The sequence below is a fragment of the Hippoglossus stenolepis genome, chromosome 3 (assembly GCF_022539355.2).
Source record: "Hippoglossus stenolepis isolate QCI-W04-F060 chromosome 3, HSTE1.2, whole genome shotgun sequence".
In the NCBI taxonomy this organism is placed as follows: Eukaryota; Metazoa; Chordata; class Actinopteri; order Pleuronectiformes; family Pleuronectidae; genus Hippoglossus; species Hippoglossus stenolepis.
The window spans coordinates 25341705-25369412 of NC_061485.1; the positions used below are offsets into that span (position 1 = coordinate 25341705).

A 27708-nucleotide genomic window follows, 5' to 3' on the forward strand; every position below is an offset into this window, starting at 1 on the left:
TGTGCATCCTGCAGCTGAGGAGGCATGTTGCTTAGATGCTTTGCAATGAAGATGATAATGGATTGTTAGAACACACTGGAGAGGCACATTGGGAAATGTCTGTCTGAGCTGCTGCTGTCTGTCCAAATGAGAGCTGTAATTTTTCAGCTCTGTGGTTCCAGTATGTCTGACAACATAAAGTCATAAATAAATAAGAAAGTTACTGCGCTCTTTACACTAAACGCAGTTAATGTTTATTTATTCAAGCCCCTCAAATCCAGCAAAATGAAATAGACTCTTTTGAGATGGCCACTTAAACTGTATTGATCTGTCTTTCAGATGGAGGAACATAAAGTTGAAATGTAGCTTGCCACGGATGGTGGAAAACTGCTGCTGTGGGAGGCCAGGAAAAAATTGTGAGTCATAAGCGCAGTTCATTCAACACAACAACAGACCTCATGTCACATTTACAGCTGCTTGTTGTATTCTAAATCAATAGGCAGTAAAGAAGAGTTACTCACCAAGCCCATTGCATGGCTGCGAGGTCTAGAGACCATGCAGCATATAACATGGACAGGACGTGAATTACTTGTGTTACATCATGGCACACATTATAAATGGATACGCGAGATCGAGATAGTAAAATGTATAGAGCATCTAAATATAAAAATCAAGCCTTCCTAATATGTGAACTTCAGCATTACCTCATACTCTCTAGAGATCCTACTAAACCTCTAATGGTCAATAAAAGCCCCAATAAACTGCAGCACACATGCAAAGTTAGACAATACTGTAGTACTGTGTCATACTAAGGCTATATCCTTACTAGTACGTTTTATTGTTGCTACATTAATGATCCCTGTCCACACAAGCATTTTGGCTCTGTATCCGTTTTAATCCTCGTCGATACTAACATACCTGAAAACGCATATCACATGACCACTCATGTACACTGGGCCTGTGCGTGCTGGTGTAAACAGGTAGACATGTGTGTGTCTGTGCAAACAGATTGCTCAAATAATAGCGTGTCTCCTATACATGTAAGCAGTTGTATCATTAAAAAACTGCTGACCCAGCTGTTTGCAACTAGGTCAGCAACATGTTACGTTCCACACTGCTATTTGAGACTAATGTCAATTGGGCCTCATGTGATAGGGACCTAATGAATCAGCGAAGGCTACATCATGACCAAAAAGACCCAATCAGCAAGCAGCTGTCAGTGTCTTTGTCATTGTTTCCAAACATGTCGGTTTCTGTCCGTCCAGACTAAAATGCAGCCCCAGAGTTTTCAAACTAAAACGGGGTTAGCAGTTTCCAAACTTTCTGTAAGAGTAGCGTGGATTCGAGGTGTATCTTTAGCAGAGTTGATGTCTTTTCGAACGAAAACGTGGTTGTATGGATGTAGCCGTATGCCGTACAGGAATACATTTCTGTCCTGTAAGAGGGAGACAGTGCTGATATACTGTATGGATATTGTGTTCATTTTATACCAGTGAAAGACCTTTATTATAATTAGACGGCAGTTTGAGCATGTTTTTCTTTCTGCATCTGAAAGTGATGCCTGTGAAGTCTTTCAATTACAGCTTGTCGTGCTGAGATTGTAATTCCTCACTCCAGTGGGGGGATTCTTTGAAAATAAGGACCATTCCACAATCATTTCATGTAGCACATTACATTGTTGCTCATAGGACTTTCAGATATGCAGACTCACAGTTGAATGCCAATGTATTATTTGGAATAAGTAAAATGAATCGTTGCAGTCTTTGAAAGGCTGTGGACATGTTCGAAAGCAAACCTTGGGCCAGGAGGTGAAATTACGTAATACTTCTACAATTTCAGTTTTGACAAACACCAGGAGTGGGAGCAGGGGAAAACATCAGCTAGCTTGGCTCTGTCCAAGGTTGAAAGAACTGTCTAGAGTTTGTCACCATTTAACAAGCTGCATCTTATTTAATTTACCTCATCCATAAATAGACCCGTAACATAACAAGTTGTGATTTCTAAATCTCTACACTGAGTTACATGGTGTAACCATGTCTTGGCGGCCGACTCTAATAAGCTTTTTGCAGCTTTAGCGCAGTCTGTACCAAAAAGTTGCTTCAACATTTGAACAGAGGTAATCAAGTATTTTGTGACAATCCAAAATTTACACCCACGTTGGCAGAGTCTCCAAGGTTTTTTTAGGCTTGCACCGTGTGTCTGTGTCTGAAACTCCAGTCTGGCTTCGTTTTTTCTAAACTCATGCAGTCAGCCTGTTGTGACAGTGCTTTACCTAACACTTCAGGATGTAGGTGTTATCCTCACTCTCACTCTTTGAACATGAGCGCTCATGCAGTTGGCACAGGGGTGAGATAAATCCTTTGGATCTAGTGGGAGATGCGGTGGTACAGAGGAGGGACGGCATGTTTTTCCCTCTCATTCTCCTTTTCTCCTTTTGCACGTTCTGTTGCCCCCACCCTGCTGACCGAAGCCTTTAATTTGGAATGTATATAATGGATAAATTAGCTGTCAACCAATAAATCTGCAGAAAGGGAGCCATGGAGGTTCATGCGATTTGACCCAGGAAACTGCGCTGTGAGAAAAGTTGAGCAGGGAGGGACGAGCTGTGGGAGGACGGACCACTGTGAGTTATGGCTCCGCTGGGCCATAAACAAAACACAAGCAATGGGGCCTTTGAAGCTAACAAGACCACGCAAGGGTCAAATACGTAGTTAGAGACATTTATGTCTTTGGCATTCAAAGAGTTTGGCTTGCATTTTACATCGAATGGGGAAAAAATGTAGGCAGCTGAGACAAAAACGTGTGAGAGAAATTCAGAAAAAGCTAAATTCAACAAACAAAAGTCTAAGTTTTAAGGTATGGCGTGAATACAGTGTTTATTACAAACATATATCATGCTTACTTTTTGTTGAGAGAGGAATTACATTTCTGGCTTCATTCGTAACCACAGTGTTATGACATTTCATTTTTGATGGTTATCCCTGTGTGTGGTTATGTTGGAGGTGACGTACCCGCTGCTGACAGGATACGTGCTGTCTTATTGCCTGTGCTGACCTTTAACTCAAAGTGCAGCGAGATGGCTCAAAGACAGAAGCATTGACAGCTTACATACAGGCCTGGCTACAGATAATCATGGTGCCACCGTATGCTTGTAACAGAAGGTCTCTTAACGTTAATGGGGATTTTGAACTTTCAAGACATACTTTCTGTCTTGCCTTCACGTCAGACTCTGTTTTTCATCTCTCTCTTTCAATCAACACTTTCTGCCTTATCTACAGACCCGGCTCTGGCTCTGTTTAGAGTTTTTTAAATTTCGTCTAAAGTTTATGACCAAAAACTCACAAACTTGATGAGATTTGTATTTTGTGTTTAGTTCTAATCACAATAAACAAAGATGGCAAATAAATTACTGCTAAACAAATCCACATGTTAGCCCTGTAAGCTTGTTAGCATATTGAAATTAGCACTATTTCAAAGCACCAACATCCTAGCATAGTTGTAGACACATTTTCTTGTATTTTTGTTGCATTCAAATGATAAATAATCCAAAGAAAATTGAACTATCCCTTGTCTTTGCCTTTGTTTCAATCAGTAATATCACTAAGCTCGCTTTCCTGAAACAATAACCTACATCTTGTACTTCTTTATAAAATACTTTGTACTCCGATGATTGACAAGATTCAGTTATCACACACATGGCACACACATACATATACTGAAACTTACACTATCGTGTTTTCACAGACAGATGAATCATTTCACATGTAAACTATGATGGTTTGGCTTGACAAGTGGGGGAATGTATGTCAATGGCCATAATCAATTCTTTACCTCTGATAAATCTACAGTATATATCTAAATTACTGTTAAGATGGGTCCGTGCATGTTGTGCAGGCCTTTGCACATCTTTATTACATCTTTCGTAGGAAAACAAAATGTTCCTTTCCTGCCATGAATCACAGTAATGTTTCTGTGTTGTTCCATCTTGTACTTGTAATAAATCAGAAAAGCTCATGGGTTTTATTATGCATTTTACATACAAGATATATTTAGTTACCTCTGGAGACTCATTTATCCTGGCCGTCGCGTACGAGTTACTAGCAAACCCATTGTTCTGGATTGAAATCAGAATGATAAAACGCTGAAAAAATACAAACGCAGTTGTAACTTCAAACAATATCAACTGATCAGACATGAGTATTTCTGACAGAATCACAGGTATCGGTTAAATTGAGTGTGTAAATATACAGGAGAGAGTAATTTACAGTTTTCAAAGAGCTGTTCATAAGCACGTGGGCTTTGCCTTGTCCCAGTCGAAAGCTCATTCAGTATAATGCTTTTTTAAGTTTTCATCTCACATAATTTTAGGGATGTCTTTGAACCATATTTGAATTTCTGATAATTTAAAGAACAGTTTATTATTGTCTTCAATTTTATTTACCAGACAATAAATCCATTGTTTTATATATCAGGGTTATCACAGTAATCTTAATACCATTAACTTAAAACATGGAATAGTCATGCTAATCATGGTCAGAATGACTGTTCTAAAAACAAATATCAGCTCATGAATGTGGTTTAGTGATGAGTGCTGAAAATGCATTGTCTCATGTAAAGTAACATTTTGCAACATTTTAATTTTCCATTTTCCCCATCAGCAGTATTTCTTTGGATGCAGCTCTGAGTTTATTGTTAATTTCACATTTTTGGAATAAAACTGAGAAATTAAATATTCAGAGTTCATAGACTTAAATGCTCTGAGGCCTCCACATCTAAGAGCAACCTTTTTGACTGATGCGAGAACATGAATATGTGGTTCAGCACTTCTTTCTGTTTATCCAGCAGCTTGTTCTCTTTAATCTGAGATGTGAGATGTGCTAACACAGTCTTCACACCTGCTGAACTCGCTGGAGCATTGTGGTGCCTCCAAGGTTTTCTTTTCTTTTAATGTAGGTCATGCAAAAACTCAGGCACAACAACCTGGGCCACAAATAGTTCCTGATGTCACCTGTCAAAAGGAATTTTGACTATGGTGGTAAATAAAGCAATGCAGAAAATGTTGTCCAGGCTTGTTAAGCAGGTACGAGCCCTTTGGTGCATCTCAGTCTCCATTGTGAAACAGCATCAGAATCAGCAGTACTCGCAGGCAGCAGAGACGCCTCCTTATCAGTTAATGGATGAGTACACTGGAATGTCGGCCTGTTCTCCGCTCTGACATTTAAACCGATGAGTCCTGCTCTCCGGCTCAAACACAGGACTGCCAGACCGGGGGGGGATGTCCACCTTTATCACAAAGATAATAAAAATACATGAGGATAGCAAAGCCAAATATGTGATCGACTAATCTCCTGGCGTTCTGTGGTGGCAGGGGGACATCCCAGAGTTGATTATGGGAGCCTTTTGTTTGCATTGCATGCCATATTGTTATCTCCCATTAAAAGAGTGTGTAAAGAGTAGCCAGACATTAATCACAAGGCTGGGGTTCAGTCAAACTAAAGGAGGAGTAATCAATTCAAATCTGACAAGACACGGAGGAAAAAGCTGAATTTGCACCCCAAGCTGCTTCCATTATCATAATCATCCCCCTTAAGTGATGCAGACTTTATGTGACAAGGGATGAATTCATGAACTACCTGAAAACTAAAACAAGCTGAATGTATTGTAGGAACTAAAGTTTTATACAACTTGGCCTTAACTGCTTTAGTTTTTACTATTCTTTTATTTGTCTGTGACTTGAAGTTCATCTAATCAAAAGTGTCCAGGTAAATAGTGTGCACAGAAAACTATATCAATTCTCTTTTTTGGTCATTGTGGGGCAACAGAACAAGCAGCAAACTCAACAGTGATGTATTACGAAGCTGATAGTGGCCAACATTATTTACACATCCAGCAGTAGTAGAGCAAAATTAGCATGTATTTGGAGGTGTGTTTCTGGCTACCTGATGACCTTTAGTCCCATATTCAATCTCTTTTTGCTCTGTTTTTGGTCTCTACCACAGACTGTATTTAAAGATGGATGGCACGTTTACACTTCCTTCCACTATCCAAAAATAGACCAAAACACTTTGGATACCAACGCTGCATCTTATACATTTGGAGCCAGTCTATGCAGTAGTCAGGCCCAACTGACACGCTGCTCGACCAATCGGGAGTCAGTCTCAGGTGTCAACCATGACATTTCCCACCGTTTTTATAGCATCTTAAAGCAAACTTACAGGAAAAATGAGCACTTGGACATACACTGCATCAGTGTGACAAGAACCACCATAAATGACAGAAACCTTCTTCAAGATAAATATTTTTGATGTGTACTCATACTTTTTAAATTGGATCCATGCCCCCTCCATTAACATGGAGGGGGCAGCAGCCAGCCACCAGGTGGCACTTGAAACGCTTTGGCCTCATTTTAGAACACACATCATTCCTTATATACAATCTATGGTCTCTTCAAACTCCTGAGAGAAATGTCTTGTAAGCAGCTAAATGCTATATTCTCCATCTATGTTTTTCTTTTTAATTGTTGCTGCAGGCAGTGTGCAGTGAATAGAGAAACCATAAACAGCAGTTGTGGGCCATGAAAGATGGTAAAATTATCCGTAGAATAGTTGTGTTACTACAAGTGAGGATTTAAAATAGTTCATATTTATTTGTATGATGTTTAAAAAGGTATATTAGCATGTCATACTCCTGAGTTTGTAGTTACACCAAATATCTATGAATGCTGCCCTAATTGTTGTCGCCTCATTAGACACAAAAGATGTGTTTGATGACTGAAGTTGTGTAGATCAGAAGAGACATGGAGCTGCCTTTGTCCTCAGTAATGATGCACTAAACTGATAATTGGAGGATCATATGGGACTGAGGGTATGAGGTCCCTCTAACAGATGGTCGGAGACTGGAGTCAGATAAATAAACCGTTAGCTCAGCGACGTTGCCATGTGAGGGGGCCTCATGCCACATTCACTAACAACATTCACTAACACGAAACCACACAGTGTGCTGTCAGATCTTGGTTTTACACGGATGGGCCTCTTTTCTTGCTGAGAAGAACAGTAGGCCACGATGAACCAAAGCCACCGCTGTAACATCCATGTGAAGGAAGAGCAGTCATGACGACAGGAGGAAAGAAAAGATACAAAGCTTTGTTGTCAGCCTTTATGTGTGGACAGCAGGATTCTCTGCTGATTGGACTGTTGTATGTTGACGCCAGCCAGACTAACTGATACCTTGCTCTTGATCTGACTTGAATCACAGGCAGTAAACGGACTCCTGCTACTTCCATCACTACAAGTTGGCAAATGTACATGAATCTGACTCTGTGATCCGTTAAACATCCCTCCATTCCACCCATACAGAAACAAAAAAACATTCACTCTCACATTCACACCTTCGGTCAATTTAGTCTCCAATCAACCTAACCCCAAGCAGCATGTCTTTGGACTGTGGGAGGAAGTTGGAATACCTGGAGAAAAGCCACACAGACACGAGGAGAAAATGCAAAAAGGTCCTACTGCGTTCTTACGCTATGGTCCATAACACTTTTACCGTCCATGCAGACTGTCAGACCACATAGTTTCAGTTGAAGCATGCAATGAAGTTCTTTCTCATATGTGAGAACGGATCATTTACTCTTTGATCTGTGTACCCGACTCTCGTGCAGGTGAGTGACCTTCGTGCATGTGCACCCCTATCGCTGCCATAGATTGAATTCATTCTGTGGGAAATGCTGAAATGTATTCAACAAGAGAGCCTAGGAGGCTTTTGTAACACAGCGTTAAACACTATATAGAGTAGGGTTTAACAAAGGGTATATTTGGATTCTTCTTCCTCTTATGTGCCTATCATTATTATAATAATATAATTTGTTCATGATGCAACAACGCTTAAAAATGACAAATCCCAACAACGTTTCAAAGCTCATCATATATAAAACAATAATTTATTATTTCTCTCATTTTACAAGACATCAAATTGTGTGGCTAACTAAGGATTTGTAATGCTGTTATTCTGCTCAATACATGTAAACCCTAAGAAAGCAAAAGCGACTACAACGTGTGTTTCAACAAACAGACATTTCAGTATCAACAATGTGAGAAACATCTTTCTTTCTTCTAAACATACGTACAGACACAATGATATCATGTTATGTTTTTCTCTGCATTATGTAACAGATGGTATATATCGCTGGTGGTATCAACTTTGGTAGATCAGCACCCATAGAGAGAAATTAAAACTAAAAAAAGTGGATTTGTTACAAAAATTTTATTTTTTAATTTACAAAAGTCCTTTTGAAAAGGATTATGTGTTCTACCTTGCAGGGAAAAAGCATTGTTTCCATAAAAGCATTAAGTATGCATAACAGTAAAATACTGATAAGAGATATATAGTACAAACAAAATAATGTATAATAGTGTAAATGCTGGCTGTTTTCTGTATGGCACACGGTCTTTACACACTTCTGAAAACCTTCCAAAAAGTCAAATATTGTTTTTCCGTTTCCAAAATTATTCAAAAGAGCAAGCAATAAGGTAGAAAAGGTTATTGAAAGAATCTGAAAAATGTTTCCAAAATCATCTTCATAGCCATGTCGAGTTCATGTCCAAGTCCAACCCTCATCTACAGGAGCTCCTCTTCACCGCAGGGGTGGAAAATGTCTGATCAGAAAAGGCTTTCCTTATTTCCTATTTACAAAATGTTGCCACATTGAACGAGGCAGGAATCTCTACCCTAACTGGTAGTGTTCTATGTACAGTCCATTACACTCCAGTCCGTCCTCCTCTAGCTGGCCTGACACTGGACTCAAGGCAGGATTTAGACTGTGGTCACGGACAGGAGTGAGTTGTAAACCCTGGTGCCGTCTGGTGACTTGGTACCATGAGTCAGCAGTTCCTGGATCGTCATCCAGTTGTCGAATATTTTCTTATTCCTCTTTTTCATCATCTTTTTGTGGCTGAGTTCGATGATGTTGGGCTCCTTTTTGTCCTCCAGGTAGGTCTGCTCCTTCAGGCAATCAGCTCGGCTCTGCTTCATGAACTCTCGGCGCTGCCTCTGCTCCTTGGCCCGAACGGCGTGCTGCTTCCTCTCCTCCTTGCTCCAGTAGCGGCCCATCTTCAGCTCGCTTATGGCGTCGTCGTCTGTGGTCATGCCGCTGCGTTCCTCGTGAATGCGGAGGGCGCGCTCCCTCAGCAGCTTATCCCGGATGGGGCGCTTGGTGATGTAGCGCGTGCCATCGCTGCGGATCTTCACCTTCCACTCCGTCTTATGCTCCATGTCACTAGTTGTGATTGGGTCCCGGCACATACTGACAAGACTCATCTGGCTCTGGGCGTACTCCACAGCCGATTTCTGCTGGATCAGCTGCATGTAGCTCTGGTAGTGCTGGGCGTGGGCGGGGATGTGAGCGTGCTTGTAAGGCGAATGAGGATAGCTCCGCCCAGACTTACTGGACTCTCCTAGCTTCTTCTCCTTGCCCTCCGCCTGCGGGGCTCCATCTTGATCTTTGGAGGAACCTCTGCTGCGGCTTGGGCCAGAAGCATCCTGGACGGGGGACGGGACTGGTTTGAGCAACCTGCTGGTAGAGCCAGATGCCCCGGCCGGATTCTCTTCTCCTCTGCGGAGTGAGTTATCTGGAGACAGCTCCAGCGTGAGAGGCGTGCTGCGGCAGCTCTCCCCAGTGTTGTAGGCACTGGAGCTGTCCTTGTCTGATTTCTCTGGCAGCTCTGTGATGTCTGAGAGCTCATGGTGACAAGCTTCTATGCTAGTATTGTAGTTGTGGAAACCGCTGTCGTGCAGCATCCAGGACTCACGGCACTGCTCCTTCAGTTGCTGCATCTTGTGCGCACGGACGATGTTCAGGCACTCCAGCTCGATGGTGCGCAGCTCCTCATTGAGTAGCTCCAGCTCCTTGTCCACACACTCCTGGTCTTGACCTCCTGCCCCGCCGCCCTGGCAGTACAGACCCTGGGCTCCGCTGCTCCTCATCTGGCACTTCAGCTCCAGGAGTTCCCTGAAGCGCTCGCACTCGTCAGCCGGGATGCCCAGGAAGTCGGTGTCGGTGTAGTCAGTGGAGATGAACGACTCGCTGCTGAAGGGCAGGTCGGTGCTGCCCAGCGTGTCCTGGCTGTAGGTCAGCTTTCTGCAGCTGCCCAGCGTGTTGGAGGCTGTGGTTTGGTCATCGCCTAGGTTCTCCTGCTCCGAGCTCTCGTCATTCCGCGTGCTCTCATCTGTGCGCCCAACCCCACTGTCCTTCTCATGGTGGTTGGACAGCAGCGTGGCTGTGTCGGTGGTGCCTCCGTCCTCCTCGTGCTTCTTCTAGAAACACAGAACACATATAGCTCAAAGATAGTGGTGCATCTAAAGCAGCTTTCAGACATGCACTGAACTTATTTGGAGGGGCTGTATGTGAGAATGCAAATGTCTGAGTCAGTCACAGCGGACATTCTGCGAAGATTCTTCTGCCACCCCCTTGTAAAAACGATATGTCAGCGTGAGGCCATGTGAGAATACAGCAGGAGATCTTCTGGAGAATTCACCACAAGCGAGTAGGTGCATTGATGACGTTTTCTAACATGCGCCAGAAACAAAACTAGGAGCCACACACGTAAAACGCACAGATGAAGATGTCGACTTGAAAAGACAAAATTATTTGATAGGTTTTGGTGATCTGGGCCAACGGCAATATTTATACGCTACGTCCTGCCTCTGCCTGCTGAGCCAGCCCTCGCCTCAAATCTCCAGAGATTTCTGTGTTGTTGTCAATGTGTCTGACTGGAGAATCTCCTGCTGTGTTCTTCTTCTTGTTAAAAAGCATTACTTTTTTTCATTTTTTGACAAATGATCAGAGGAACAGGCTTCCTGCTGAGTTTATCTGTGAAATTATACCAAAATGTCACAGGCTCTATTTTGTGTAAATAGAAAAAATGTTGCTAATAGCGACTGAGCAGCTGTTCTGCAGATCTGGCTCTGTCAAAACAATCTCTAGATGAACATACTGTATGTAGTAATGCAGATTGATTGTGCAAGTTTGCTTCCCGAAACTGTGTGCGTGTGTGACAGAGAGAAAGTGAGTTTACCTGCTGAAGCATGCTGGCAGTGAACTGCATGGCCTGATGGTGCTGCTGCTCCAGCATGTCCATGTGGAGGTCATCCAGGAAGTCGTTCCTGTCATCATCCATCCAGCCCTCATCCAGCTGTGATGCAGCATGAAGAAGAGAAGCCTCATTAGGCGCAAACATTCATATGCAGAGTTGTGCTCAAACAGTGGTACAGTCCTACTCTTGTTTGTTCCCATCAAAACACAATACTCACCATATTTGCTTCAGAAATCCAACATATGAGGTTTGTATTGCCTTGTTATCATTAACCTTTACTGAGCTCTATATATATAAGTTCATTTATTTAAAGACCAAACAAAACAATTGAAATGCAAACACAAAATCTAAAATCTTGAAACAAAAGGAGCCGAAAGAAGAATAATCTTATATAATCTGACCTTCTTTCACAAGACATTAATTAACAAAGCAAATAATTCAAAGATCAAACCCATGATGAGATCCTAATTACCTGCATCTCTGGTCTGGCCACCAGCAGGGAGATATTCTGGTTCCCCTCACTGGTCAGCAGAGTTACAGCATCCTCCCGGTTCTGGATCTCAATACCATTGATCTTGATGGACACAGACAGAATGATTTAAAAGCCTGTCCTTATTTAATTGTAAACATGTCTGTTTGTACATTCATCGATACATAAATAAACCACAGTCACAAATCACAGTTTGCCTCAGAGGGTGCAACAAGGTGCGACATCCCTGCCATCAACCCTCCACAAGAGTGAGGACAAACTAGCATTTAAATTATACTCTAATAGGCTTAAACTTGATAAATGCAAAAACAGTAATTAGAAATCGAAGTGGAATAGTAAGTGCGCAGGTGGGTCATTGAAAAACACAAGATTATAGAAATCTCACCTGGATGATTTTGTCCCCTTCTCTTATTCTGCCGTCCTTTGCAGCAATGCTGTTCGGATCAATCTAAAGAAAACAGAGAATAAAGCGATAAGAGAACAGGATTAATCTCCATCTGTCTGTCCATGCAGACCTTTTGGGGATAATACCTTAATTTGAGCTTTAGTGTTAACATCATCATTTGAGAGTTATGGTGCACCACATACCTCACTAATGTAGATCCCAGCCTCGTCCTCGTCATCAGTCCTGTAACAGATGGTCAGGCCGAGCTTGTCTTGGATGTTGGCTCGGTATAAATCCACCTCCTGGTGCAAATGAACAAATGGAAAAGTTAATATCCACTCGCTTCTGAAATGATTCTGTTTTCCCTTTTTCAAAATTGAGGGGATAACATTTTTATTTCTGGACAGACTGAATATATTGACTATGTAATGGGATCACAGAGCAGCAGCGATCCATCAATCACTGTAATGAATCTTTCAGCCGGACTAGAGGGAAGCCATTGGTTTTTTTAGAGGCCTGTGACAGAATGAGAGATGATGCGGCCGTCTGCAGACGGGCAGAGTCCCGTCCCTCACTTGTCAGCACCTGTAATCTCACAGATACAGAGAAAGATACGAGCAGCGCTGTTCTTTCAGGGCAGAGGACGGCCTCCAGAGGTTTAATAAAAAAACGAGCTGTCCCAGAAGCAAAAGGTAAAGCTCGACATTTTGGGGAATAAGTTCATTTGTGTTCTTTCAGAGAGTTTGATGAGGATCCACACCAGAATATGTGAAGCTACAGCCAGGAGTTAGTTAGCTCAGTGCAATGACTGGTCTCAGGAGAAAACAGCAGGCACTCACTAAATCAACAGTTTACATTTAATTTGTACAAAAAACAAGTGTTAAAACAACAAATTCCGATTTTAAGGGGCTAAAGGTCTTTCTTATTTCACTGACATTTTTCAAACTAGTGATTTGGGATTGGAAAATATTTGCAGCACTGTCCAATCAAATACATTTAACTCTGTAAACAGGAAGCTGTGATATAACTAACCAGAAATAACACTTTCAGGGTAAAAATGATACATTAATATATATTCCAATTACACTATATCAAACTAAACTGCCAACCTTTTTAATGTGTTTATTTCTTTCTGTATAAATGGAGAAATATACTACTTCAGATAAATGTTTCACTGCTAGAAGTATTCGTACAGTTTACAATGAAAGATAAATATCCAGTCATGTTAACCTAATTGACATTTAGTCATTTAATCAGATGTTAGCCTGCAACATTAGATTAAATATTTAAATACAGTTTGCATCTTTAAGAAACAGCATTTAGGGCGGATGTCAAGTCAGATGTGTTGACCTTCATTCCCCTCTTTCACGCTTTACAACAAACTGACGTTAGATTTGTCACCTGGCTCAGGCAGCAGCACTTGGGGGGAGTGCAGTTAGACTCCACCTGGAAGTCACCGGGTGTAAATAATGCTTAACAATTTATTTCGTTTAGCAAAGATTTTGCAGAACGTATTAATATATCAATAATATTAACAGAAAATCTGCAACATAAGCTAAACTTTTACTAAAATAAGGATTTTTAATATGACAAACTTTAATTCATAGTAACAGATACAGATACACTATCAAATCTAATTCATTGTTGTGTAAATTAGAGACAGACACTTGGTTTAGTCTGTGTTGTTCTGCTGTGCATCTGCCATTAATCGTCCTGAACATCACCTCTCGCCTCTCCACCTCATACTTCCTCCGTGGTTATTATTAATATCGAGCAGTAGGTGGCTGGGGGTTTACTGGGAGGGGGTGTGGGGGTTGGCGGAGGTCACTGGGGGAGCACAGCAGAGGCTCGATCACGACCTCATCATGGCCTCATCCAGGCATTGTTAGTGTGCATCATAAGATTCATCACTGCAGACCCATTATCTGTGCCATCTAATTATCCAGCGGACCTCGTCTCCACTGCGCCGCGCCCGAGGAAGACTTATTAGGCCTTGTCACTAATAAGTAATGATGTCACCATTGTGCATCTGCTGGACCAAACCAACAACTCGATTTCTGTCTGGCCGATCTCAGGGTCTGTATGTAGGTTGAGTCCTCCATCAATAACCACAATACATCAGGAGCTGTGCTGGCCAGCAAGGCCACTGCAGTGGAGACACAGAGGCGACCTCAGGTCTGCTTATGGACTAATAATGCACTGCTGGCCGAAAGTAGATCTTCATTGAGGAGACAGTGGAGGGAGGGAGAAGATGTTTACCTCATATTCCAGCTCCTCCCGTTCTATGTCCTGCTGAATGCCCTCCAGGAAATCATTGGGGTCAAAGTATGCATGTCCTGCAGGATGCCTGAGACGAGAAACAAGAGTGTAATTGGAAAAGAGGGAAATGCTCGTTTAACATTTACACAGTCAAAAGTGAGACAAGCAACACATTTGTCAATCTGGATTTTAATTTGGCCCCAGAGTTTGAAAAATAAATGAGAATTAGAGAGGGAGTAATAAGAAGTCAATGCTGAAATGACTCTTGAATCAGATATATTGAAGCTACACCCGCAGGCTAATCACAAATTAACACGCTGCGTGATTAATTTGACTCTGAAATCAATTATAGAAATCATGATTATTCATTAAAGGGCAACTGCTGCTGCCACAAATAGTAGAATGAAGCCAGACTCAGAGCTGCAGGGCACGCACGCACGCGCGCGCGCACGCACGCACGCACGCACGCACGCACGCACGCACGCACGCAGAGACAGAGAGTGAGAGTGAGAGTGAGAGAGAGAGAATGAAAATGAATGAGCATAATTCTAATGTGGCTGTGTGCCTCGGAGGAGTTGTCATTCTCCATAAGTGACAGGGGCACTTTCCCTTCAGGCGTGGGACACACCCCGTGTGATCACAGCAGTCTGGGCTAGAAGAAGAAGATAAGGAGCCACTCTCTTAATTAACTAATAGGGCGAGAGGTCTGATTGTGTGTGAGAGAAAAGTGACCTTTTCAACATAGCATTCAAGACATTCAAACCAAAGATTTCCTGTATCTTCTCATTTAAAGTGGACTTTCTGGAAAAGACAGGTCATTGTTGCAGAAACGCGTTTATTCTCCTTGGCATTGCAGCAATTCTACAACTAAATATTTTTTGTTTTTATAAAAGTCTGGTTGAGGTCAGTCTCCATTACAATTTTAATGGTACGTAAAGCTTTATGGTAAAAATCATCTTCGACCAAGCAGGTTGCCAGTAAAGCTGGGCCATCTGCTGCTGCTGAGCGTCACTGTCAGTACGTGGACTCAAGATCAGCTCGCTGAATTGAGCTCGAGCTGGATTTCAAACTGAAAAAATAATGTTGGTAATAAATAATGCTGGTGGTGGTTGTTTCTGGAGAGATGAGACATGGTTCAGGAAGACTGGTTTGAGTCATTAAACCATTAGTTTGAAGGCTTTTCTGATGCCATAACACAGCTATCAGAGCAGAAATCATTTTATCTCCTGACTGGAGGTATACTACTAGGATGGAGTGTGAAGGCCATGTTGAAGAAAAAAAGAGTAAAGTCACATAACTGCTTTATGAGAATAAAGTCACAATTTTACTAGAATTAAGAAATAAGCAGCAAAGAGAACCCATGTGCGCCAGAGTTTCTCTCCTTCTAGAACCAAAATCTTGAACCAATCTCAAACTATAAAACCTCTTTAAACAGCTCACAGATGTAACCAACGGTATACAGTCACCCACTACCAACATTTCCTCCTCTACAAAAGAGGCGATATCCTTCAAGTCTGTGTGTTTCTTCGGAATGGAATAAGTTTCTTACACAATTTTTTAAAAGTCCTGATATGTATGATAGCCTAATGTGTTGCTGAGAAAGTAAAGTATTAAGTATTATGCTATTTGTGAGACCCATACTAAAGGATAACTTAAAAAGATGCACATTCCTCTTTTAAACGCAGACAACGGACCAATGTCCTGATATTCCCCCTGTAAAATGACTCGTAGCCTCAAGTTATGACTTCATTCTCGTAAAAATGTCACCTTTTTTCTTATTATTCTCAAAATCTCAAATTATACTTCGTCGTAATTTTGCAAGTCAAGGCCTTTACTGTTCCGTGAAAGTGAACGGAGTGTGTGGGGCCTCTCGCTGGGTCTTTATGAACCGAGCTGGTACTTACTCCTCTGTGAGCAGATACTCCTCCAGCTCCATCATGGGTGGTGAAGCAGGAGGCAGCTTGGTGAGGGCCATGATGTGCTGAAGGGTGATGTCGGTCTGAGTGCTGGTGTCCGACACCTGGGTGTCAGCGGCGGGGCTGACCGATTTGGGGTGAGGGGCCCGGCGCAGGACCTGGACCACGATGGGCTCCTTGGCGGTGCGGAAGGCCTCCACCGCCTGGTCGTGGGTGGCTTTGGACAGGTCCTTGCCATTGACCTGGAAGAAGGAGGAGAAGACGAGGAGATGAATTAGCAATTTTTTATCAAAAAATACAAAATAATTGCGCTGATGCAAAACATGCAACCTGTTTTTTTTCCATTTGAACTGAAAGGATACTCATTACAGCAGACTGGTGTAATGTTATCACTGATGATTAAGACCTCACATGAGAACCATGCCCACACAAACTTCAAGAAGCAGCGTAGTTCTGTTTGAGAACGACTCATTACTGCCTCGGCTTGTTTTCCAGGGTCACAGTCAGACCAAGCAGAATAAGAGCTTAATTAGCTGCCGTCTCTTTTTAATTAATCAAGGTCATTAGCCTAGGCTGCACGATGGAGCTCTCATTTAGCTAACTAATTTCTCAGCAGACGACAAATTTGACCTCTCATCAGAGACAGTGGATCGGGCGCAGCGCTTTAACCCCAGAAGATTAATTTGAGCAAAAGGCTGCGGCGTGTCGCGGAGAAGAGGCTAATTAAGCTTGGTCGAGGCACTTAAAGTTCTCTGTGTATTGATGAAAGATGAGAGCGGGCCCTCTCAAGTTCCTGCTCTCGACAGAATGTATCAGCGGATCCAGAGAGACTTAAAATGAAATGAAGGAGACTTAAGTCTGCACACACATTTGTGATGTCCAGAATGTCTGGATGTGTGCTCAGATTAAATCAAAGCATTTCCGCTCCGGCTCATCGTGTCACCGGGAGTTCACAAAGCAGCTTCTGTGGGAACAAAAACCGCGGATGTGGAATCCTGAAAAAGTGGTGGCATAATGAATTTTATTAAGAGCAGCATCCATTGCATATTGCATTCTGGGTCATCCCACTGGCCCTTCGCTTTATCGGGATTTGCAAAGAGCTTCTGGTCCTCGTTCAGTCGCCACATCATACGGATGCTTTTGTTGGTTTGTGATTTGGGGATGTGTTGAGAGCTTTGATAGGATCTCAGCCCGCGGCTCTTCCCACTGCACAGGCTTCCCCCCTCCTGCCCCTCCAATGCGCGCACACACACACACACACACACACACACACACACACACACACACACACACACACACACACACACACACACACACACACACACACACACACACACACACACACACACACACACACACACAGTCTTCTAGGAATAAATTTACTTTCTAGCAGGGCTGCTAGGCGTAGCGTTGCAAGTAATGCATCTTTAGCATCCTTCCTCACTCCCTCTGACATTGAACATACGTGTTTGAGGATTCATTTTCTGATAAACATGTAGCTGGTTGGGTGCGCCTGCCTCCGGCTACGACTGTCTCATCTGAATTCATGTCGTAGTTCACAGTCTTAAAGTGTGGTGCTGCACATCAAGAGCAGCAGCGATATTAAACCGCCTCCAGGGAACGAGCGCAGCATATATACAAAACAGACATTGAACCAGACAATGTACAATCTTAGAACATATTTGTAAAAAGGAATGTGTGTGTGTGTGTGTGTGAGGGGAAGGAGAAGGAAGGCTGGAGAAAGTGGGAACTTCATGCAGAAGTCAAAAGGGGGTATATGCGCCCACTAATAACCAGAGCAGATTAATGCTAATCTTGGGTCTGCAGTATAATTGGATCATCTCAGTGGACTCAAACTTCTATTCCTCCAACATCAAAACTTGGCCCAAAAAATTAATAGCTCATCTATTTGCAGTTTGCTTGGAATAATTTGACACTGAGAAAAGCCAGTTCTCATATCACAGAATAATAATGTGGAAATCCTTAAAAAACAACCTTGAAACTCAAGACCGCTGGCCTCTGATGAGAAGAAGAAATGGAAAACTGGCCCTGACCGTGAGCTGAAACTCAACCAGGACAAATAGTATCACAATCTAAGAGAGACATCTTAATTCGTATTTGTTGTTGCTGCTGGTATAAGGAATGTGCTGTCCTAAAATCAAACATGTCCGCACATCTTTGTTTTCCCACAGCGAGCCACGATGTTGCACATCAGCTGAGGAATACAAGCGCCTTTGTGCTTTCTTCTCTCTGCGCGCAGGCTCCAACAGTCAAACCTGGTTGCCAGGAATCCCAGGGCTACATGAAGGCAGTGAACCAGAGACAAAGCCTTTAGCCCCCGTCTTGTTGAGCCCACGGCATTCTGCCTCAGCGCTCTCAATGGGGGGAGTCTCCTCCCAGCTTCAGAGGGGGTCCCGCGGCCCCCATTCACCGCGCTCACCTCTGACACGGAGCGGCCCTTTGCAGTACACTGAGAGAAAACACACAACACTCCCCCCGACACAATACACAATGCTTCACCACCGCTGAGCTCTCCCACAACGCTACGTTAACCCTGTGCTTTAACACAACTGCAGTTCAGCTGCTTGTGGCCAACAGAAAAGTCAAACAAACGGGACTTTAACAGTTTCACTATGAATACGTCCTCAAGTGTAGTGAAAAACCAGGTTTCCTACTTGAGCTGTTGTTCATGTTGACACAACGCATCGGTGACTGACGCGCTGAAATGACTCTGTCAACCTCTGCTGCATCCTCTGAGAGGCGTCTCTGTTAAATCCATTTTAATGACAAGAGGACAGTACTTAAGTGTCTGTTGCGTCGCTGGCTGGGGAGGAATTTACACAGCTGTGGCTTTGGTTATTCACAGCCTATGTTCTTTAATTAAAATGTCACATTTGACCTCCGCAGCAACAGTGGACTCGGGGACCTGTGTCCCTGCCTGTGCACAACGACTTGGTTGAGGCTCCTTCAGAGCAATTCAGGATTTCAGATTTTCTCGACGCCTCATGTGATAGTTATGTCAGTCGTCAGCACTCTGGGTAGTAATTAGGGGCAGCAGGGGTGAGTGGCGCTGCGAGGCCCTGGCGTGGTATCATCCCTGGAACGCAAATCGAGTAGGATTGAGATGTTGATCTAGAAGTCTACGTGTGTGCATGTGTGCATGTGTGCACGTGTGTGTGTGTGTATAAAGTGATTGCTAATCCTCTGCCAGAGATGCTTATCTACCAAGCGGTGGACTCACTCTCTTTCATTACCATCATTATATTATGGTAGATGGGGTGCGGCTGCCTCAGGTTTTCAATGCATTATTTATCTATTTTATTATCTATTCAGGTAGTCTCACTGAATCTGAGCTCTCATATTCATGAGAACCCTGGTAACAAAAAAAACTAACACACAGATAATAGAAAACTGAATTTAGTTTTTGAAGTTAATAACAGCTGCCACTTCTGCCAGGCTTTCAAATTCTAAACACATTTCTACAGAATGGCTTATAGTTGATTGTTTTTTACTATTACTTATGTTTCTTTGATCTTTTTTTCATTTGCCATTACCTTAAAATTATGTTTTTCACTTTATCTACCACCTTTGATTTCAGATTTTGTTCTATCTTTGTTGTCTTTGATTTTAAATGGCATTGCATTCATTTGCTTCTAGACTTGTTTTTATTTGTCCTCTTTGTGAAGCACTAATGGCTGTTTTGAAAGAGGCTATATAAATAAAACTATTATATGAATATGACAACTACGTCAGGCTTATTAATAGGGTATGCAACCCTATTAAATGTGAAATTCTGCTCCAAAAAATTAATTAAAGGGGACATAACTAGCAGCAAAAAAGTGCCTGAGCCACCGTATCGCTAACAAAACCCACAGTTCTAATGGTTATCATACAGAACAAGGCTTTGCGGGATATTAAGTCAATTCACAGCCTGCGTTGTGTAACATTAGTCTTTGATACGGCCATTCAGTTGCCACGTAATCCTTTAATAAAGAGGAGGACATCATTACAGAGCCAGTCTTTCTGTTCCTTGGGGAAACGCACTGAGGTGAACAGAGTGGAAACTCTGGCAGGCAAACCTTTGGGAGCTGTGCGGAGAGAACCCCGGGAACTCTATAGACAGTTTAAAGAGCTTCCAGAGCCGGGGCGCACTCGCCTCCTCTTTCTGGTCGGATACACCTCTTAGACAAATTCTTCAAAGTCTGTATTTTGGAACGGAGAGGAGCAGCTGACGTGATGGAGAGCATGCAGACTTATTTTCGTGGGAGGCCTGTATAGTTTGAGAGGCAGTGTGAATGTGGGTCATTCTTCTTTAAAAACATGGTTAATCCCTCTTTTATCTCACTTTGAAACCCTTTTCATAAGAAAGAAAGAAAACTGAGGGACCAGCCAATGAGAGTGTGAGGATATGCACGCTTTTAAGTGCCTCTTTAAACGTGCACACACTGTTCTTTTACCTGACTGGATGGGAATCTCTCCATGGTGTGGGTGTTGAAAACACAGCATTTTTTATTTACTTCAGCACGTGAGTTTACTGAGGATTACAGAACAAACGGCTAAAAAGGTAACACTGAAAGAGACCCCACTGTTAACTTTCACCTAATCTGATTTAAGCACGGGACACTGTGTTCTCCAGAGCTGATCAACCAAGAATCCAAATCACTTCCAGTACACTCTGTTCTGCCTCTGTGTAATCTAATGATCCTGGCTGAAGGTGTGAAGTCAGCCCTTTAACATCAATGACCTCTGAAAGAAAACACATAAAATATCTAATAGATGAGATGATCTTCTGATGATACTTAAGAGTTTAATTTGTGTTTTTTAAGTGGAATCTCATCCATTTACCCATTAGCTTCACCATTAATCCTTTTAGGAGCCAATCCCAGTTAACACTGGGCGAGACGTCAAGTGCATGATGGACATGTCACTGGTCTATCACAGTAACTAAAAGATTCTAAATGAAAACTTAAGAAAAAATGAGAGCACCACTGCACAGTAGAGCTGGACGTGGACGACCCACTCTGCCTCCCTACTGCACAGCAGGTTCGTAGCATATATATCACAATGTTATTTTAACAAACCAGATCCACTAATAGTCTTGGTAATCACAATAAGTCAATATCATGTAGTCCCACTTGTCTGAAAAAATAAATGTGCTTTTTAACACAAAGAACTCACAACGAGTATCATTTTCCAATCAAAGTGGCTGCCTTCATCAGCCTCAAAACTACATGACACATTGTGTGTTACAGAACAAAAGGAAGAGCTCTCACACAAGCTGATAATCTGTGGCATCTGAATCGACCTGACGGTTGTCTGACCTGAGTGCAGCCTGAGGGTCACGTGAAATAAAGGGCGGAGTTCACGGGCGAGGTAATATCAGCAAATGAGCTGGAACCCCGGTTCATGTCATCAAGTCCTGCTGAACCAGGCTTCTCCTCTTCGGAACCTCAGTAGCTCCACGCACACAAACACACTCCTCAACCCACATGATAAACAAACCAAACACACATATTCCCTCCGAGTGGTGACAGTACATTCAGCTCTATGTCAGGGACAAGTCTGTTTGTTCAAGTTTTATCCAGCAGCGATCAACAGAGCTGCACAGAGATGGACTCCACTGGAAGAAGGCATTAGTCACACACAAAAAGCTCAAAGTATGGCAACGCCACAACAAGTCCCTTGGAAGTCTCATATCCAGGGAGATCACAGTTCCCTCCGTGCAGCTGACACCCACAGTTAAGCCTGAATCCTGCTGTTACTGATACATGATGTGTCAAACACACTTCTTCAAAAGGCTCCTTTTCACAGCTTGATAATCCTTAATCATTCGAACGTGCCTCACAAGTTGGAGCTATTGAACAAGTGCTCGCAGCCCACATGGGCCACGCATGTTTTATTCATGCACACGCAAGTAAAGCACTTACAAGGTGTGTGTAAGCTTATTTTATAATAAGCAAACTCAATCATGTATTAGATTAATGCAACAGCCTATTGATGCAAACTAAGAGCGCTGAACGGCTGGAAACGATTCAGGAGGACGTCTTCCCCTGATTTCCCGATGCGTCCGCACGAAGCTGAACTCCTCCTGTTCGTGTTTCCTTGTAAAAAGATCAGAGCGCCTCGTCTGTGCGTTGCACCGTAAAACAACATCTGTGACTTCAATATAGGTCGGAAATGTGCTGATTACGATTTTTTTGTCCAGTGAGTCTGTGATGTGCTTACAAATGTTATGATGTCTTTGTCATTATCTCACACTGAGTTGTAGTGCATGCTGTCCTGTCAATCACAGGTTTATAAAAATCTGTTATGGTGTCTGGTTGAAGCCTCATGGGACTTCATAAGCATGTCTGACACTGAGCCACCCGCTTGACATCTATACTGAGTGACATCTGTGGTATATGTCACGACAAAATATACATTTTCTTGTTGAAACTGGATGTGTGTGTCTGCTTTAGGCAAACTCAGTTCATTAGTACTTGAAAATAGTTAAGGTACTTAGCAAAAATGTCAAAAAGATATGAGACATGAATACAGAATTTCAATATAATGTCAAAAAGTGGCAAAATTTCAGCAGTTAAAGCGTAGGCCTGCTGTGGTGTCCTCTGGCAGCCGGTTGGAAAAAATTGATGTCAATGTTTCTCTTAATTAATTCAATTAATTCATTCATATAATACAATTTATCTCTCCTGAAAGGTTTCTCATTTTTCATATTACATCAATATGTGTAATCATATACTCAAAGCTCATTGACAGTTTGTTTTCGGACTATCTTCCTTAGTACAGTAATCCTGGCTGGGCAGATATGTCTCTGTTGTGGCTCTGATCCCTCTCTGTCATTTACTGTGGACTAACAGTAAGAACGCAGGCTCCCGGGAGGGCTCCCCTGTGGCAGCCCGCCACCTGCTCCAGTGTCTGACAGATGTGACGCCGGCACACCACGGCTGGTCTTAGCCGTTATTTAAAACACACAGTGTCAGGCCCCGGTGGCCACTGGTGGTCCCTGCTTTGTCTCCGTACGCGGCCTGTGTCAAGCCTCATTACGGGAGCTGAGATGAGCGGGAGCTGCATCTCAGGAGTTCTCTTTTTCTTTTTTCGTAAGTTCTTTGATGACAGGGTTGTCTAACAGTGGGATGGGGGGTAAGTGGCTGAGGAGATCTCTTGTACAAATATTTACATCTCATCTTTCTGTCTGTCTGGTCCAGAGGATGTCACACCGAGACCATCTGCCACTTCGCCAACATGGCGTCCTGAGCTGAGGGTGACATCTTTGCAGCCTTCAATCACAAACATGCCTAATTAGGCAGTGGCACGAGTAGAAAAAGTTTCAGCATAATCATTTGTAAACTTCTTAAGCTCGGGAGATGAAACAAATTTTGTTTTGAGAATGTTGCTCTGCAGGAAACGGAGAGAGACGAATCGAAAGAGAACGACAGATACACATAGAGGGAGAGAGAGAGAGAGAGACTGATGTCCGATCAGTTCAGCGCGGATCAGAGCCTCAACAGTCGGCTTGTGCTGAGGCTCTAATTAAGCTCTGGCTCTCGTATGAGCCGCAGCACGGCGCCACAGCCATTACAGAGTACTTCTGGAGAGATTAAGAGCCCTAGGACTGTCAAACAGAGTTTCCAAGGCCTCTACCTTAAAGTCCCTGACAAAAGCAGCTGAGCTTACATCTCCACATGGTGCTTACCTTTAGCTTTGAAGCAAAGACCGAGGGGTTCACCGCTGTCAGAGGGGTCAAGTTTAAAAGGGAGCACCGAGGCCGGTGCAGCTCAGGCCTTAAATAATTACAGCGAGAAGGGAAAACACTGTGTTGGCTGCGTTTAATAAACCTTAACAATGTTTGATCTCCAGTATGGCTGTATTTGACTTTCAGTGGTGTAAACAAAACATTTCCTTTGAGTATGCAGATAGAAAAGCTTTTCTCCATCTAAAGCGACTGTTACCATGTCAGCAGACTGTTGCCAGTGATCCTGCCAGGACTGATAAAATGCCTCCAGGAATGTGCAATCTGTTGACTTTTATAAAAAACATATTTTTCATGCCTCCAACATGGGAGTTAGAGCTAAGGTGTTTAATGAAATGGAAAGATTTCAAGTGTTCATGGATTATTAAACCCTCAGAGAGATGAGGCGGAGAGCAGAGTGGGCGCTGTGCCAGGCTCTGATCAGAAGGATCTGCCTGTTATATCATTTAAGGAGAATTAAGACCTCCCCACAATCCTGCAGGAGGTACATGCTAAGGATGTGCTGGCATAGATTTCGTACATTATTGTCGACTGTGCAGCCACAGAAGATGCATACAATATAAAAATGCTGTGCATTCTCACTAGATTGAGCTTGAGTGTGTATAAGAGCTGTGGCCACGACCAAGCTCCTCATGATCAACTCAGCAAGAAATAAGAAATTAGCGTTTCATTTATTTTCTCCATTCAAATAGAAAGACTTCTACCCGCCGGATTAACAACAGGCTGACATCAGAGTATAGGTAGACGCAGTCCACATAGTTGACAATGACAGGATCATACCAAAGTCTTTAGTGTGCTTCCTAAATTACAAACCAAAACTAACCAGATCAAATGGAAACAATGGAAAAAAAAACTTCTATTCTTGGCAAGTTCAACATAAAATCCTGTCAACTGACCATTATGACAGAAGCTGATAACAAGTCCCTTCACTGCATTTTATAATGCACATAAAATATGAAGATAGTGCAACACAAAAAGATGTTGAGAATTTGCCCAGCAGATAAATATTTGAAACATTAATTTCATACACTTCGCTCTTGGAGATGACAAGGTGGAGTCACACAAAAGTCACACAAGTGACTGACAGCTCATAACTTACACACGTATTAGGGTATAGATATATTAACAAAACTAAAATCGTTGCACATTACTCCTTGAAATTCACCAATCTAATCTTTCCCCAAATATGTTTACCACACTGTGTGGGACTCGTGGCAATCGTTTTATGCAAGATAACAAGGCGCCAGGAATTGTGTTTGCACAAAGAAAAAAAACTCACTCAGCAGCCAGCCATGACTGAATGAATCTGCTGGTGGAAGCACTGAATATCATATTGACTGTACCGGTAAGTAGAGACATTAAGGAGAGAGAGTGTATCTGTGTAATGTGACTCAGTCACGTCCTGGATACATGAACCATAATCTGCTGAATAAGGGCAGTGTCAAAGCTGACACCAATACAACACAACTCTTCAATACACTATCTATTTGAAAAAAACTGCTTATTAGTAATATATATATATATATATATATATATATATATGGTGGTATTGCATGGTGAATGCAAGTTTAGCCAAAATAGTGTGAGCTTGGCTATTATTAACCAGTGCTAGTAATTGTAGTTAAAGGGTGCACATTGTTGTAGGTCATATGTAATGATTAAACATACAGAGCGCTGGACCATCTGCTCTCTCATGTGTAATGTGTCTGTGCTGCCTGAGATCGATCTTTGTGGAATAATTGGTCGAAGGACGTGAAAAACTTACTGTTTCTCATAAATCAACATTAAATAGACAAAATATCAAACTCAACTTCAGTCACTGTGAATAGGTTAAAGGAATAATTCAATAGAGCCTGGGAACTTTACCAGGTTAACTGATCAATTCACTATTTTTACAACATTTTATAGACTGAGCAACCAGGCAAATAAAAATGCCCCAACCAGGACTTGGGTGTGATGACAAATTTGTTTGTTTGATTCTTTCCATGAGCACAACCATTACCGAGCTTTGACACAGGATAAAGGGGAAAAAGCATGTTTTTGTTTTTTCAAGGTTAACCATAAATAATCTACAGCTTGTTGTCTCTGCTGTCACATGTCAGAAGCTGACTGGTTTGTCTGAGGGCAGCTAAAAGACTTGGGAAGTTTAAACCTGTGCACTGACTTTAGCATCATCCATACTAAGACATTTTCACTTTAAAGTGAAGTGTGTTTTAGCTCTGTATCAGCAATAATCCCAGTCCATACCAACACACCTGAAAACGAATATCACATGAACAGTCATATATGCTGGACATGTGTGTACCGCTGTGAACAGGAAGTTGATTCTCTACTCTACAGCCGGTCCAATACTTACATCAAACACTACAAATGAGAAAGAACAATGGTGAAAGGTAAGATGATTTAGTTTCCTGGACCAACGATGGAACAGAACTGTGAGTTTTGCTTTCACTGCTGGTAGTTAAATTGGGATTTATAAGAACCAATCGGGAAGTGAATGCTGGTGACAGCATCAGTTTCCAAACATCTCCATTAAGGCTTGTCCAGACTTCTGGAGTTTTCGTACAGGGCCAGCGGTGCTTCCAAACGTCTTCATTTTAGGCTCTTGAAAACTCGTAAACGTAACAACGGTGCTGCGTTCAAAAGCCAAAACGTATTAGTTTGGATGCAGCCTTTCTAAACAGTGGCAGAAGCAGTAGCCGGCCACTGGAAGATAAATACGGAAGTATAAGCGCAAAGGGACACATAAAATGACACTGTGACCGAGAGAGAAGGCAGAACAATGCCAATGACAGCGATCTGCTAAACACCATGTTTTTGCTGTAGTGGTGGGTTGGGGGTGGAGTTTAGGGCTTTCTGACCCCGATGTTAGCACCCATAATCCATTTATTATGCCACTGCATAACAGCCATGTTTTCTCTGAGGCGAGCCAAAACCTTCTATCTTTTTCCTCCCGCATGAAAATCAAAGCCAAAGTATTTGCAGGCACAATGACAGACACCCCCTGTTATCTTCCCCCAGACAGTAGTTTTTCTGGGGGAGAATAATGATTGAGATCCACAGAGAGCTTCATCATTACGTTCAGTTAAAGCCGCCACTCGCCACCCGGCACCCTGTGCAGCAAATGAGATGTAATTTGGTGTGACAGGAGGATAACATTTGGCCGGGGTCCATTATGGATGAAAAGATGGAGAATTCCTTTTCTTCTTTTTTTGTTAAATCACATTTGCGCGTATGACAGCGAGCAGCCCCGAAAGATGTGTCTGTCAGAGTCGTACACGCTCTCTGCCGTCTGACAGGTCGCTGTTTTCACTCATTAGACCAGACCAGCCCTTGAATCCAAACACTCAGATGAATGAAGCAGCGCTCCCGAGTGTGTCGTCTCAAATAAGGTTGACAAAGCGGAGCCTGAGGGAGCAGAGAATGGCAACATGCCACGGAGGGTTTGTTCTGGGGCACCACATGACACTCACAGAGCAAACGATACACCAACATATTCTCCACTGAAGGAATACACAACAATTTAGTCAGTTAAAACTTTAACCTGACTTCAATAGGAGACGTTTCTCTTTGTGTTACAGTCCACAGCGACTGAGCTGCAGAAGGTGGGTTCATGTGAGTTTATCTGAGGGCAGAGAGGATCCAGACAGAGGTGGACCATGGTACATTGCTTTGAAATAATTACCAACATCTGGGGAAATTGGCAATTTGATAATTTTCTACATGAATCCATCAATAAAACATTTATTTTTTTATTTTTCAGTGTAAGGACTGTAGTTACCAATGCTAAGTTTTCATTATTTATCGACCCTTCAAATAGTTTTTAAATTAGAAATTTG

The 27708-nt window shown here is 42.6% G+C and overlaps 1 protein-coding gene across 3 annotated transcripts in view; it reads right to left on the reverse strand.

Annotated features, from left to right (window-relative positions):
• Positions 1–7887: 7887 nt before the first annotated feature.
• Positions 7888–27708, reverse strand: part of pdzrn3b (PDZ domain containing RING finger 3b) — a 99130-nt gene continuing 79309 nt past the window's right edge. For all 3 annotated transcript variants that reach the window (XM_035147988.2, XM_035147978.2, XM_035147996.2), the window contains 7 exons: positions 16108–16361; positions 14204–14291; positions 12148–12246; positions 11945–12007; positions 11542–11643; positions 11052–11168; positions 7888–10290 (listed from right to left, as the gene is read on the reverse strand). In XM_035147988.2, coding sequence (XP_035003879.2) covers positions 8791–10290; positions 11052–11168; positions 11542–11643; positions 11945–12007; positions 12148–12246; positions 14204–14291; positions 16108–16361 — 2223 coding nt within the window. In that variant the 3' untranslated portion in view covers positions 7888–8790. The remainder of the gene's footprint in view (positions 10291–11051; positions 11169–11541; positions 11644–11944; positions 12008–12147; positions 12247–14203; positions 14292–16107; positions 16362–27708) is intronic.